The sequence below is a fragment of the Sesamum indicum genome, linkage group LG5 (assembly GCF_026168435.1).
Source record: "Sesamum indicum cultivar Baizhima isolate 11 linkage group LG5, ASM2616843v1, whole genome shotgun sequence".
NCBI classification, from domain to species: Eukaryota; Viridiplantae; Streptophyta; class Magnoliopsida; order Lamiales; family Pedaliaceae; genus Sesamum; species Sesamum indicum.
Window position 1 is genome coordinate 10,377,694 of NC_142661.1, and position 12,723 is coordinate 10,390,416.

General features: G+C 43.2%; 2 protein-coding genes across 2 annotated transcripts; both read left to right on the forward strand.

Moving 5' to 3' along the window:
* Window positions 1-2,937: 2,937 nt before the first annotated feature.
* LOC148788107 (uncharacterized) lies at window positions 2,938-3,606 on the forward strand. Its single transcript, XM_088880357.1, has one exon. The coding sequence runs from the start codon at window positions 2,938-2,940 to the stop codon at window positions 3,604-3,606; it is 669 nt and encodes a 222-aa protein (XP_088736483.1).
* Window positions 3,607-10,658: 7,052 nt separating this feature from the next.
* On the forward strand, window positions 10,659-11,942 carry LOC105180194 (uncharacterized). The gene is made up of 3 exons (XM_011103855.2): window positions 10,659-10,842; window positions 10,987-11,125; window positions 11,501-11,942. The coding sequence occupies exons 1-3, from the start codon at window positions 10,659-10,661 to the stop codon at window positions 11,940-11,942; spliced, it is 765 nt and encodes a 254-aa protein (XP_011102157.2).
* The last annotated feature ends 781 nt before the right edge of the window (window positions 11,943-12,723 follow it).

A 12,723-nucleotide genomic window follows, 5' to 3' on the forward strand; every position in this document is an offset into this window, starting at 1 on the left:
GAAACTTGACCCAACCGTAGGTCTAGACCGAAGCATTTGTGTGGTAAATTTTCTAAGAGTAATAATACCTACAAATTAATATAAAAGGGAAACAATCTTGCTTTAATAAAGCCGTGCAAAACAGCTAAATTTAGAACGTTCTCAGAATTCCACGAAACATAACCCAACCGTAGGTCTAGAACCAAGAATTTGTGTGGTTAATAATACCTACAAGTTAGTGTAAAAGGAAAACAAATTTGCTTTAGTAAAATTGTGCAAAACAGCTAACTTTTGAACGTTCTACGAATTCGACGAAACTTGTCCCAAACATTGGTCTATATCCAAGCATTTGTATTGTCTATTTGCTAAGCTTAATAATAACTACAAGTTAGTATAAAAGGAAAATGAATTTGCTTTATAAAACCGTGCAAAAAAACTAAATTTTGAGCGTTCTCAAAATTCGACGAAACTTGACACAAACGTTGTTCTACGCCCAAGTATTTGCGTGGTAATTTTGGAAACCATAATAACAACTACAACTTAGTACAAAAGGGAAACAAATTTTCATTAATAAAATCGTGCAAAACAGCTAAATTTTAACGTTCACAGAATTCGACGAAACTTGACACAAACATTGGTGTAGAGCTGCGAATTTGTATGGTAAATTGGCTAAGCGTAATAATAACTACAAGTTAGTATAAAAGGGAAATAAACTTGCTTTAATAAAATCGTGTAAAAGTTTTGAACGTTGTCAGAATTCGACGAAACATGACCCAACCGTTGGTCTAGACCCAAGAATTTGTGGGGTAAATTTGCTAAGCGTAATATTACCTACAAGTTAGTATAAAAGGAAAACAAACTTGCTTTAATAAAACCGTGCAAAAAAGCTATATTTTGAACGTTCACAGAATTCGAGGAAACTTGACCCAACCGATGGTCTAGACCGAAGCATTTGTGTGGTAAATTTTCTAAGAGTAATAATACCTACAAGTTAGTATAAAAGGGAAACAATCTTGCTTTAATAAAGCCGTGCAAAACAGCTAAATTTTGGACGTTCTCAGAATTCCACGAAACATAACCTAACCTTAGGTCTAGAACCAAGAATTTGTCTGGTTAATAATACCTACAAGTTAGTGTAAAAGAAAAACAAATTTGCTTTAATAAAATTGTGCAAAACAGCTAACATTTGAACGTTCTACGAATTCGACGAAACTTGTCCCAAACATTGGTCTATATCCAACCATTTGTGTTGTATATTTGCTAAGCTTAATAATAACTACAAGTTAGTATAAAAGGGAAATGAATTTGCTTTAATAAAACCGTGCAAAACAGCTAAATTTTGAGCGTTCTCAAAATTCGACGAAAATTGACACAAACGTTGGTCTACGCCCAAGAATTTGTGTGGTAATTTTGGAAAGCATAATAACAACTACAAGTTAGTACAAAAGCGAAACAAACTTGCTTTAATAAAATCGTGCAAAACAGCTAAATTTTAACGTTCACAGAATTCGACGAAACTTGACACAAACGTTGGTCTAGAGCTGCGAATTCGTGTGGGAAATTGTCTAAGCGTAATAATAACTACAAGTTAGTATAAAAGGGAAATAAACTTGCTTTAATAAAATCGTGCAAAAGAGCTTACTTTTGAACGTTGTCAGAATTCGACGAAACCTGACCCAACCGTTGGTCTAGACCCAAGAATTTGTGGGGTAAATTTGCTAAGCGTAATATTACCTACAAGTTAGTATAAAAGGAAAACAAACTTGCTTTAATAAACCGTGCAAAACAGCTAAATTTTGAACGTTCATAGAATTCGAGGAAACTTGACCCAACCGTAGGTCTAGACCGAAGTATTTGTGTGGTAAGTTTTCTAAGCGTAATAATACCTACAAGTTAGTATAAAAGGAAAACAAACTTGCTTTAATAAAACCGTGCAAAACAGCTAAATTTTGAACATTCTTAGAATTCGACGAAACTTAACCCAACCGTAGGTCTAGAACCAAGAATTTGTGTGGTTTATAATACCTACAAGTTAGTATAAAAGGAAAACAAATTTGCTTTAATAAAATTGTGCAAAACAGCTAACTTTTGAACGTTCTACGAATTCGACGAAACTTGTCCCAAACATTGGTCTATATCCAAGCATTTGTGTTGTATATTTGCTAAGCTTAATAATAACTACAAGTTAGTATAAAAGAAAAATGAATTTGCTTTAATAAAACCGTGCAAAACAACTAAATTTTGAGCGTTTATGGAAGAAGCAATTGAAGGTGGACCGTGGTTGTTTCAAGGACAACCAATTGTGCTGCAAAAATGGGAACCAGGTTTGGTGATGAGGAAATTAAAACATACACAGGTCCCTGTTTGGATAAAATTGAGACACCTGCCGGTTGAATTATGGACAGAGGAGGGCCTGAGTACGGTGGCCAGCGGTATTGGCAAACCCCTATATCCTGATGCAATAACGAGAGCATGCACGAGATTGGACTTCGCTCGGGTATACGTGATGTTAGATGTGAGTTCCAACTTACCTAAACATATTATCATTATGACGCCTGATGAAGAAGGGGGAGAGACACCGTGCAAAATTGATGTGGAGTATGAGTGGATACCTCCAAAATGTACCAGTTGTTTGACGCTAGGACATTCTGCAAAGGATTGTGAGATTCATAAATCATCCTGACCTATTAAACCGCCAGTCACCGTTTACATTCCTAAAACGGGACCTACGAGACCACCACCTGTGCAGGATCAGAAGGAGAGAATACAACCATCTCGACGAATAGATAAACAAAGAGATGGACGTGAATATTCATTTGTTGACGGGAGATTGAGTCGAGAGGAGAAGGGGAAGGAACTTGTCGTATATAATACATTTGATGCTCTCCACTTAATTGATGATGCAGATGAGATACCACGGGGTCCTAATCATAGCAGCCCTTTACTTGGTGATCCATGATGAATGCAGCAATATGGAATGTTCGTAGCCTGAACAAAAGAGACCACCAGCTAGCTGTGAAGGACATTATTGCTGAGTTCATGTTACAGTTTCTTGGTCTTCTTGAAACTCGAGTTCGTTATAATAATGTAGCTGCTATTCAATCTTTCTTACTACCACAGTGGAAATGGTTTGTGGATTATGGTTTGGTTGGTAATCGGGTATGGATTGCGTGGGATGATAATTTCCTAGATGTTGATGTAGTTGAATGTGGTACCCAATTTATCCACTGCCTTGTTTTTATACGATCACTACATGAGTCAGTTGCCCTTACTGTGATTTATGGAGCTTCGGAGGTGGCGGACAAGAGGGAGTTGTGGGGTGCTCTAGAGACTATTGCCATGCAGAATGTTGATGTACCGTGGCTTATTGGAGGGGATTTCAACGCGGTGCGAGATCTGAGTGAAGTATGTGGAGCATCGGGTGATATTCGAATGGCAATGGAAGAGTTTAATTGCTGCATTCAAAATGCAAGATTACTACCATTGCCCATGCAGGGAGAATGGTATACATGGCATAACTGCAGTACTAATCCACGGAACCTTTGGAAAAGATTGGACCGAATACTGATTAATGATAGATGGATGGCTCGGTTCCCGACATCAAGTTATACTAGTCTCACCCCATGAACCTCAGATCACTCACCGCTGATACTTAACGGGGATAGTCAACAACAATTTGGAGGTATGTTTCGTTTTGATAATTACCTCACTCTTTCTCCAGAGTTTACTCCCAGTGTGCAGCAGATCTGGCAGCATAACATCATAGGAGTCCCAATGTATGTGGTAACGAGGAAACTCAAAGCATTAAAATCGGTATTTAGAGAACAGAGGAGAAAAAAAGGGGACTTATCGCACAATGTCCAGCTGGCTAAAGGGTTTCTTGAGATGGCACAGTTACTTGTTAGTTCAAACAGACGGAGGAACTATTCTTACAGCTGGAACACTGGTGTCGGACTGTCCTAGCTAAAGCAGCCAAACTTGAGCAGAATATGCTTCAACAGTGTGCAAAAATGCAGTGGATGAAAGGGGGCGATCAATGCTCTCGGGTGTTCTTTCGTAAGATATCTCAAAGAAGATCGGCAAGGAGAATCTTACAAATCAATGATGATCAAGGAACTACTCAAATAGAACCAGGAGCAGTAATCAATGAGTTTGTCACGTATTATCAGAATCTTCTCGGGGGGGAACGACGACATGATGTGATAGACCTTCGTTTCCTTCGACCATGGGCTAGACATATAATAAGTGATGAGGACGCTAACTCTTTACTCTTACCATTCACAACAGACGATGTCAAGCAGGCGGTTTTTGACATTGCAGAGGACAAGGCACCGGGGCCGGATGGGTATTCATCGGGTTTTTTCAAAGCCGCATGGACTACAGTGGAGCAGGAGGTATCTTTGGTAGTGCTGGATTTCTTTAATACAGGCCGACTCCTGAAGCAGATAAATACAACACTTTTGGCACTCATACCAAAGGTACATTCCACTATGTCTGTTGGTGACTTTCGTCCGATTTCTTGCTGTAATGTGCTGTATAAGATTATCACAAAACTCATTGTCCAACGGTTAAGTGTAATACTGGACAAACTAATTAGCCCGTGCCAAGCGGCGTTTGTGCCTGGAAGAAGCATTGGAGATAATATCATGCTAGCACAAGAACTTTTTTTGGGAAATGTAAATTTCATTAATAAAGAGTAATGGTACAGTACAACATGGGATCATCAAATGGTTTCTCCCTCTACCCAAGGGATATGCCATAATCTATACAATGCTCGTGTACTGACTGACGATGCTAAATCAACGCTAAGAATCCTCTGCCTGACGTCATCGATGATTAGGATACTCAAAGTGGCCGGTGTCCGCTCGGTATGTTCAAATCTCCTCAAGTTCCTCTCCCTCCATATGTGGTAGACATACGATGCAAGTAGTGTACGGTAAGCTCCATTGATAATGTGCTTACCTCTCCATTTCCGTGTCGTCCATTCAATATCTGTTCCCAATCTCTATTGGGCCAGTGAAAGCGAATCCTTCTGCGAATCTCAGAAAGGCACTGACGACTAAATCTGCATCAGAAGAATAAATGTGGATGAGATTCCACAGCTCCCTCATCGCACAATATGCACACCCCTAGGTGAGATAGCCATGGTTTGTCCGTGGTGGGTAGTTTGCCAAGGATTGCGAGCCATAGGATGAACGAATGACGAGGAATCTTCAAGGAGCCCGAAAGTAGTGAAGACCATCCTACTGTCGGCTCAGAGTGATCGAATAATCGGTAGAGGGCCTAAGTAGTAGATTGCCCTTCGTCACATCTCCACACTACCCGATCCTCACCTCCAAAAATAAGCGGTAGGTTATGTGTGATCTCCAAACATTCAAAGTCCGTGATGGTAGGCCATTGCCATTCTCCTGCTGAAATCACCGACCTGAGTTTTGCTGATTCTTCAAGTCTAAGATGGCGAGGACCTTGAGGGAATCGCTTGATAAGTGGACCCAAGTGATGCCACGGGTCCTGCCACACAAAGAATCTGTCTCCATTTCCAATCTGGTAATCCACGATAGATCGAAGGAAAGGACGAAGTCTGAGTATTTTCCGCCATCCCCAAGAGCCTCCATGTTCACTGATAGTCCAAATCGATCTTTCACGTAATCGGTCTTGGTAGAGCCACTGAACCCATATGGATGTCCTGTCACACTGGATAACATCACATAATTTCTTGCTCATTAATGCGCGATTCAAGGTGGAGATGTCCTTGAACCCAAGACCCCCGTCATCCATCGGTCGGCACACATCTTTCCAGGCTACCTTGGCGTACCCACTAGACGTCGTACCCTTCCATAGGAAAGTCCTCAACCTCTTCTCAATTTCATTGATGACTTTCTTAGGTAATATGAATGCAGAAGCCCAATATAGACTCAATGCTGAAAGCACAGATTTGATGATTTGTACCCGCCCAGCATATGATAATGAAATCCCTTCCCATCCATTAATACGAGCATCAATTTTTGAGATAAGCGGTTGGCAATCAGAGATGGACAACCTAGACGAGATTAAGGGAAGACCCAGATACCTAATTAGAAGGTGGCCCTCCTGAAAGCCCAAAATATCCAACATCTGGTCCTTCAAATTTTGAGCCGAACGTGAAATGATTAAGTGACTTTTTTGAACATTCAGCCGAAGGCCCGACCACTCAAACCAGTCCAATCCCTCTTTGAAGACTCTGATGGAGTCTAAGTCAGCTCTGCAAAGTAAGAGGAGGTCGTCTGCAAATCCCATCTGAAAAATCTTAGAACTCTCACACTTCCAATGATAAGTGAATTGGAGGTCCTGTTCAATTCGTTGCAAGAATCCCAGATGTAAAGCTTCCATAACAAGGACAAACAGATTAGGAGAAAGTGGGTCTCCCTGTCGTAGTCCTCTCGCTCCAGAAAAGAACCCATGAGGTTTTCCATTGAGCCCAATCGAGAATGATGTTGTGGAAACACACTCCTCAATCCACCTTGTAAACGTAGGTGGAAACCCGAACAACTACAAAATTGCTAACAGGAAGTCCCACTCCACCGTATCATAGGCCTTCCTGATATCCACTTTAAGTGCGCATCTCGGGGGTAGGCTCATCTGGTTATATCTCGAGAATAATTCTTGGGCTAACATAATGTTGTCTCCAATGCTTCTTCCCGGAATAAAAGTGTCTGACAGGGGCTAACTATCTTGTCCAGCAGCACACTAATTTTCTGGACAAGTAGTTTCGCAATGATCTTGTATAAAACATTGCAGCATGAAATTGGTCTAAAATCATTAACCAACATAGGAGTATGTACCTTTGGGATCAGAGCCAAGATCGTGGAGTTGATCTGCTTCAGAAGTTTTTCGGTAGAAAAGAAATCTAGTACCGCCCTCGTAACTTCTTCCCCACCACAGGCCAAGCCGCCTTGAAAAACCTTGACGAGTAACCATCAGGTCCCGGTGCCTTGTCATCAGCAATATCAAACACTGCTTGCTTCACATCTTCCGCCGAGAGTGGAAGGAGTAATTGATTAGCTTCCTCATCAGTGATACAGTGCCTTGCCCACGGTCTAAGATAACGAATATCCATTGACAACCGTCTTCTGGTGCCTCCTAAGAGGTTCTGATAGTATGAGACAAACTCATGGGCGACCTCCCCTAGATCCGTGTGCGTGAAACCATTCTCATCATTGATCTGTAAGATTCTTCTCATTACTCGTCTCTGTGCAATTTTACGAAAGAAAACCCGGGAACATTGGTCTCCGTCTTTCATCCACTGCATCTTGGCTCTCTGTTGCAGCATAATTTGTTCGAGTTTTGCCGCTTTGGCATAAACGATTCGACAACAATGCTCCAGAAGTAAATATAGCTCATTTTGTCTGTCAGAGCTTACCAACTGTTGTGCCTCATCAAGAAAACCTTTGGCTAGTTGGACATTCATCGTCAAATCTCCCTTATTTCTCCTTTGTAGTCTAAAGACTGGTTTAAGTGCCTTCAGTTTACGTGTCACAGCATACATAGGAATACCAACAATCTCATGATGCCAAATATTCTGCACATTGTGGATAAACTCAGGTGAATGGGCAAGATAGTTATCAAATCGAAACATGCCTCCATTATGATGTTGTATATCCCCATGTAAAACCAGTGGTGAGTGGTCAGATGTCCGTGGTGTAAGGCTGTGATAATATGCGCTCGGGAACCTTGCCAGCCAACGGTCATTAATAAGAATCCGATCCAGCCGCTTCCATAAACTCCTCATAGACGTACTGCAATTATGCCACGTGAACCATTCACCTTGCATAGGAAGTGGGATCAGCCCCGCCTCCAGAATACCGGCATTAAATTCTTCGGTGGCCATCCTTATATCTCCTGAGATGCCACATACTTCGTTAAGGTCACGTACTGCATTAAAATCCCCTCCCACCATCCACGGGATGTCAGAGCACTGCTGGGCGAGCGTCTCCAGTGCAGTCCATAAATTCCGACGATCAATCACCTCAGATGCCCCATAAACAACAGTGATAATAACAGATTCATTGACAGCCATATTAGTAACCCGACAGTGAATAAACTGATCTGCCAAGTCTAAGATATGGACATCAACAACATTCTCATCCCAAGCTAGCCAGATGCGATTACCAACAGAAGAATAATCGACAAACCATTTCCAATGTGGAGGAAGTGTATAAAATTATTGAAATGATTGAATATGCATAACATTATTCAAACGAACACGAGTTTCAAGAATGCCTAGGAAGTGTAACCTGTATTCAGAGACCAGGTCCTTCAAAGCGAGCTGATGGTCTCGTTTGTTCAGCCCACGGACATTCCACACAGCGATGTTCAACATGGATCATTGTCCATGGGGCTGCTTGTGTTAGGACCCCTTGAATGCTCATCTGCATCATCAATTAAGTGCAAAGCGTCAAAGGCATTATAAATAACAATTGCCTTACCCCTCTCGTCTTGCTTGGAGTGGCTCTGGTCCACATGTCTATCACCCACATCTGCTTTGGGTATATCTTCAACCACTGGTTTCATCGTCTTACGTCCCTTATTCGGGGGTTGTGGCTGTGGTACATTGACTTTCGGCACATACACATTTACTGTTGGCTTCCTCGGTTTGCGGGTTTTGTTTAGTGCACAATCCTTATCCGAATGTCCCAATGACGTGCACGTTGTGCACTTTGGCGGGAGCCATTCGTACTCAACGTCAACTTTGCAAGGTGTCTCCCTTCCTTCTTCATCAGGTGCCACGACAATAATATGGTTATGCAACTTTTGTGTGGCATCAATCATAACGCATACACGAGCAAAGTCCAGTCTCGTGCATGCTCTTGTAATCGCGTCGGGATAAAGGGGCTTCCCCACACCACTCGCTACAGAACTCAATCCTTCTGTCGTCCAAAATTCCATCGGAAGGTGTCGTAATTTAATCCAGATGGGCACTTGTGTATGCTTCAACTTTCTCATGGCCATCCCCGGTTCCCACTTTTGAAGTACTATCGGCTGCCCTTGGAACAACCATGAGCCTCCCTCAATTATCTCCTCCATATCAAAAACTGTTTTAAACTGAAAAAAGAAGAATCCGTTTGTGGTCGCTGTTACCTCCCGTAGTGCTGGCCAGACCGAATGTGCAAACTCCTTAAGGTGATGATAATATGGCCGTTTGCCCAAGAAATAGCCAACTGCAGTAGATTTCCAACATTTAGACCCATTACGTACCGCATCTAAAGAAGGTCGAACGACAACCTCTCCGTTTTGCATTGTTGGGGCAATGAATGGTAAGGTTTTTCGGGTCGAATGATTAAATGCATGTGCTATTTTGTCGTCGATGATTGGTTCCGGGTATGCATGCAACGGGATATTTTCAACGTACAATCCCGTTTGAACAGGAGCATTACGCATAGCTTGTTTTCTTTCCACAGAATTGCTGACATCAGCCCTATTTTTGCATGTCAGTGCTGATGTCAGCCCTAGCTTTCCCTGTGTCAGCAATGATGTCAGCCCTAGATTTGATAGTGTAATCGCTGACATCAGCCCTAGATACGCCTGTGTCATTGCTGACATCAGCATCAATGTAATCGATGATGTCAGCCCTAGGAGCAGCGATGATGTCAGCCCTAGCAGCAGCGATGATGTCAGCCCTACTAGGGCTGATGTCAGCAGTATGCTGCAAGCAAGCCTCCATGTCACTAACATACCCCGCCACATCAGCTCCACCGTTGTCCACTAAGGCGTCCATGTCAGCAACATTGTGCACGTCATCCTTCGTCAGAATTCCAACGGTCGCCGGTGAGATCTGGTTCGTGTTTCTCGAAGCCGCCGGCGAGATCTGGTTTGCGTTGTTGTTGTGCAAAGTCGCCGGCGGAGAAGATGTAATTATTCTCCCACGCACAGCCCGTCGACGCTGGACGTCGCTGCCATTCCAGTCCCTTGTATCGTCGTCGCCGGTGTTGTACGTCTCCGGCATGCCTTTCTCAACTTGCGAGCAAATGGGTTGTCGTCAACATTCAAGCTTTCCGCCTGCAACCGCAACTTCCCAATCCCAAATCGAGCCTCCCATCGTTGTTTCAATTCCTTCAGGGCATCCATAGCCTGTGAGTCGCCATGGTCGATTACTTTGTGCGCGAGACTGAGGAATTCGTCCAAGTTGAAGTCGCGTGGAGACGAAGACCGATTTCCGCCATTGTTGACGGCACGAGACCTCAGTTCCCGATCCGGCTGTTCCCCGCCCATTTCTTCACCATTTCTCATCACCAACGCTCCTTCCGCCTCCACAGACCTTGGGCTGCCATGGGAGTCATCTTCGGTCGCCGGAACAGTGGAGGCCGGGTCTTCTTCTTCCATGGCGATTTGGTGTTCTTCTTCGCGAAACAACTGTTCCTCTTCCTCCCCTCCATCTCCGGCCACCGGACGGCTGTCGGCGTCCTCTCCACCGTAAACGTCGCCGGCCGACGTTCTCCTCCATCGCCGGTCGGAGTTTGCATGGGGAAGACACTAGTGTGTGTTTTTGATGGTGTAGTAGTGTGTGTAGTAGAGAGAGCATTTTTAGTGCACAAGAACTTTTTACGGGCTATAATCAGGCCCACAGACCATCCCGGTGTGCTTTAAAAGTGGATATTCGAAAAGCATATGACACGGTGGAGTGGGACTTCATGTTTGCGATGATGGAGTTATTTGGATTCCCTTCTATTTTCATGAAGTGGATTGAGGCGTGTATTACCACACCTTCGTTCTCTGTTGGACTGAATGGGAAACCCCATGGTTTCTTCAAGGGAGCCAGAGGACTTCAGCAGGGTGACCTTCTATCACGATACTTGTTCGTGCTTGTGATGGAAGTCTTACACTTGGGTTTTCTACAGTTGATTGACTAGGATGAACTATTCTCATTTCATTGGAAGTGTGATACTGCCAAGATCTTCCAGTTGGGATTTGCTGACGACTTGCTATTATTCTGTTGAGCTGATATGGATTCTATCGGAATCTTTAAAACAGGATTGGATCGATTTGCTAAATGGTCGGGGCTCAAACTAAACGTGCAGAAAAGCCAGCTTATAATATCACGTTCAGCACAAGGATTACGCGAGGAGATGCTGGCAGCACTCGGATTTCAAGAAGGAGTCTTACCATTGAGGTATTTGGGACTACCTCTTTTATCTTCTCGATTAACAATTGCTGATTGTCGTCCTTTATCATTGAAAATTGATAAACGTATTGCTGGCTGGGAGGGTATGACTATTTCATATGCTGGTAGAGTACAAATTATTAAATCTGTACTCATGTCACTGAGTTTATATTGGGCGTCGGCGTTCATCTTGCCAAAGAAAGTTACAAATGAAATTGAGAAGAAGCTGAGAACTTTCTTGTGGAAGGGGACAACAACCAGTGGTTACGCCAAGGTAGCCTGGAAAGATTTATGCCGGCCGAAGGATGAGGGAGGATTAGGACTCAAGGATATTTCCATCTTGAATCGTGCATTAATGACTAAGAAGCTTTGTGATATTATTAGGTGCGATAGAACCTCGATTTGGATTGAATGGCTTTACCAGGGTCGGCTACGAAACACTTCCATATGGACGATTAAGGAGCATGGAGGCTCATGGGGATGGCCAAAAATTCTAAGGCTACGGGTTTTTCTCCGCCCTATGGTGGACTATCAGATTGGTGATGGGATGAGATTTTATCTGTGGCAGGACCCGTGGCATTATCTTGGCCCTCTGAGTGACACATTTCCACGGGGACCGAGACTACTCGGATTGGAGGAGTCAGCTAAACTCAGTATGGTGATCAGTGGCGGAGAGTGGCATTGGCCTCCTATCACTGATTTTGAGTGTCTGGAGATTACACATGCATTACCCACAATCCATGGAGGGGAGGACCGCATTGTTTGGAGATTTGATCATGGACAACCTACAGCCCAGGCTCTTTACAGACTATTTGATCCACCATGACCAAAAGTAGGCTGGTCTTTGCTACTTTCGGGATCACTGAAGATACCACGCCATTTATTCATCCTATGGCTTGCTATACTTGGCAAGTTAGCCACGACGGACAAACCATGGCTAGCCCACCTGGGCCCTTGTACTCTGTGCAACGAGGGAGCAACAGAAACACATGACCACTTATTCTTCCAGTGCAGATTTAGTCGACAATGCCTCACTGCAATTCAAAGAATGGTACGATTTTCTTGGCCCAATAGAGACTGGATAACAGACATTGCATGGGCTTCCCGAAGATGGAGAGGTAAACACATTGTTAACATGTCATATCGAGCACTTTTAGCATCATGTGTTTACCACATTTGGAAGGAGCGAAACTTGAGACGATTCGAGCACACCGAAAGGACACATAGCACCATTGCTTTGTTGATAGTTGAGGATATCAGACAATGGATCCATAGCATTACTTTAAAAAGTTCAGTCAGTACACGAGCCTTATATAGACTATGGCGTATCCCTTGGCCTGTCGAGGGAGAAATCAACTGATGATCACATTGTTGTACTGTACTACTTTGTTACTTAATGAAACTTACATTTACCTTGCGGAGTTGTCGGGTCTTCGGCTGAATATTCATAAAAGCCACTTAATCATCTCCCGTTCGGCTCAAGAATTAAAAGATCAGATGTTAGAGATTTTGGGTTTCCAAGAGGGACACCTTCCAATGAGGTATCTAGGACTACCCTTACTCTCTTCTAGACTGTCTATCTCTGACTGTCAACCACTTATTTCAAA

Excerpts from the sequence above, each read along its gene's own strand:
- LOC148788107 (XM_088880357.1), top strand. The coding sequence starts at position 2,938 with ATGAATGCAGCAATATGGAATGTTCGTAGCCTGAACAAAAGAGACCAC.
- LOC105180194 (XM_011103855.2), top strand. The coding sequence starts at position 10,659 with ATGGAGTTATTTGGATTCCCTTCTATTTTCATGAAGTGGATTGAGGCG. Across the intron at positions 10,843-10,986 it reads GATGGAAGTCTTACACTTGG|GATTGGATCGATTTGCTAAA; the intron begins GTTTTCTACAGT and ends TCTTTAAAACAG. Across the intron at positions 11,126-11,500 it reads GAAGGAGTCTTACCATTGAG|GTGCGATAGAACCTCGATTT; the intron begins GTATTTGGGACT and ends TGATATTATTAG.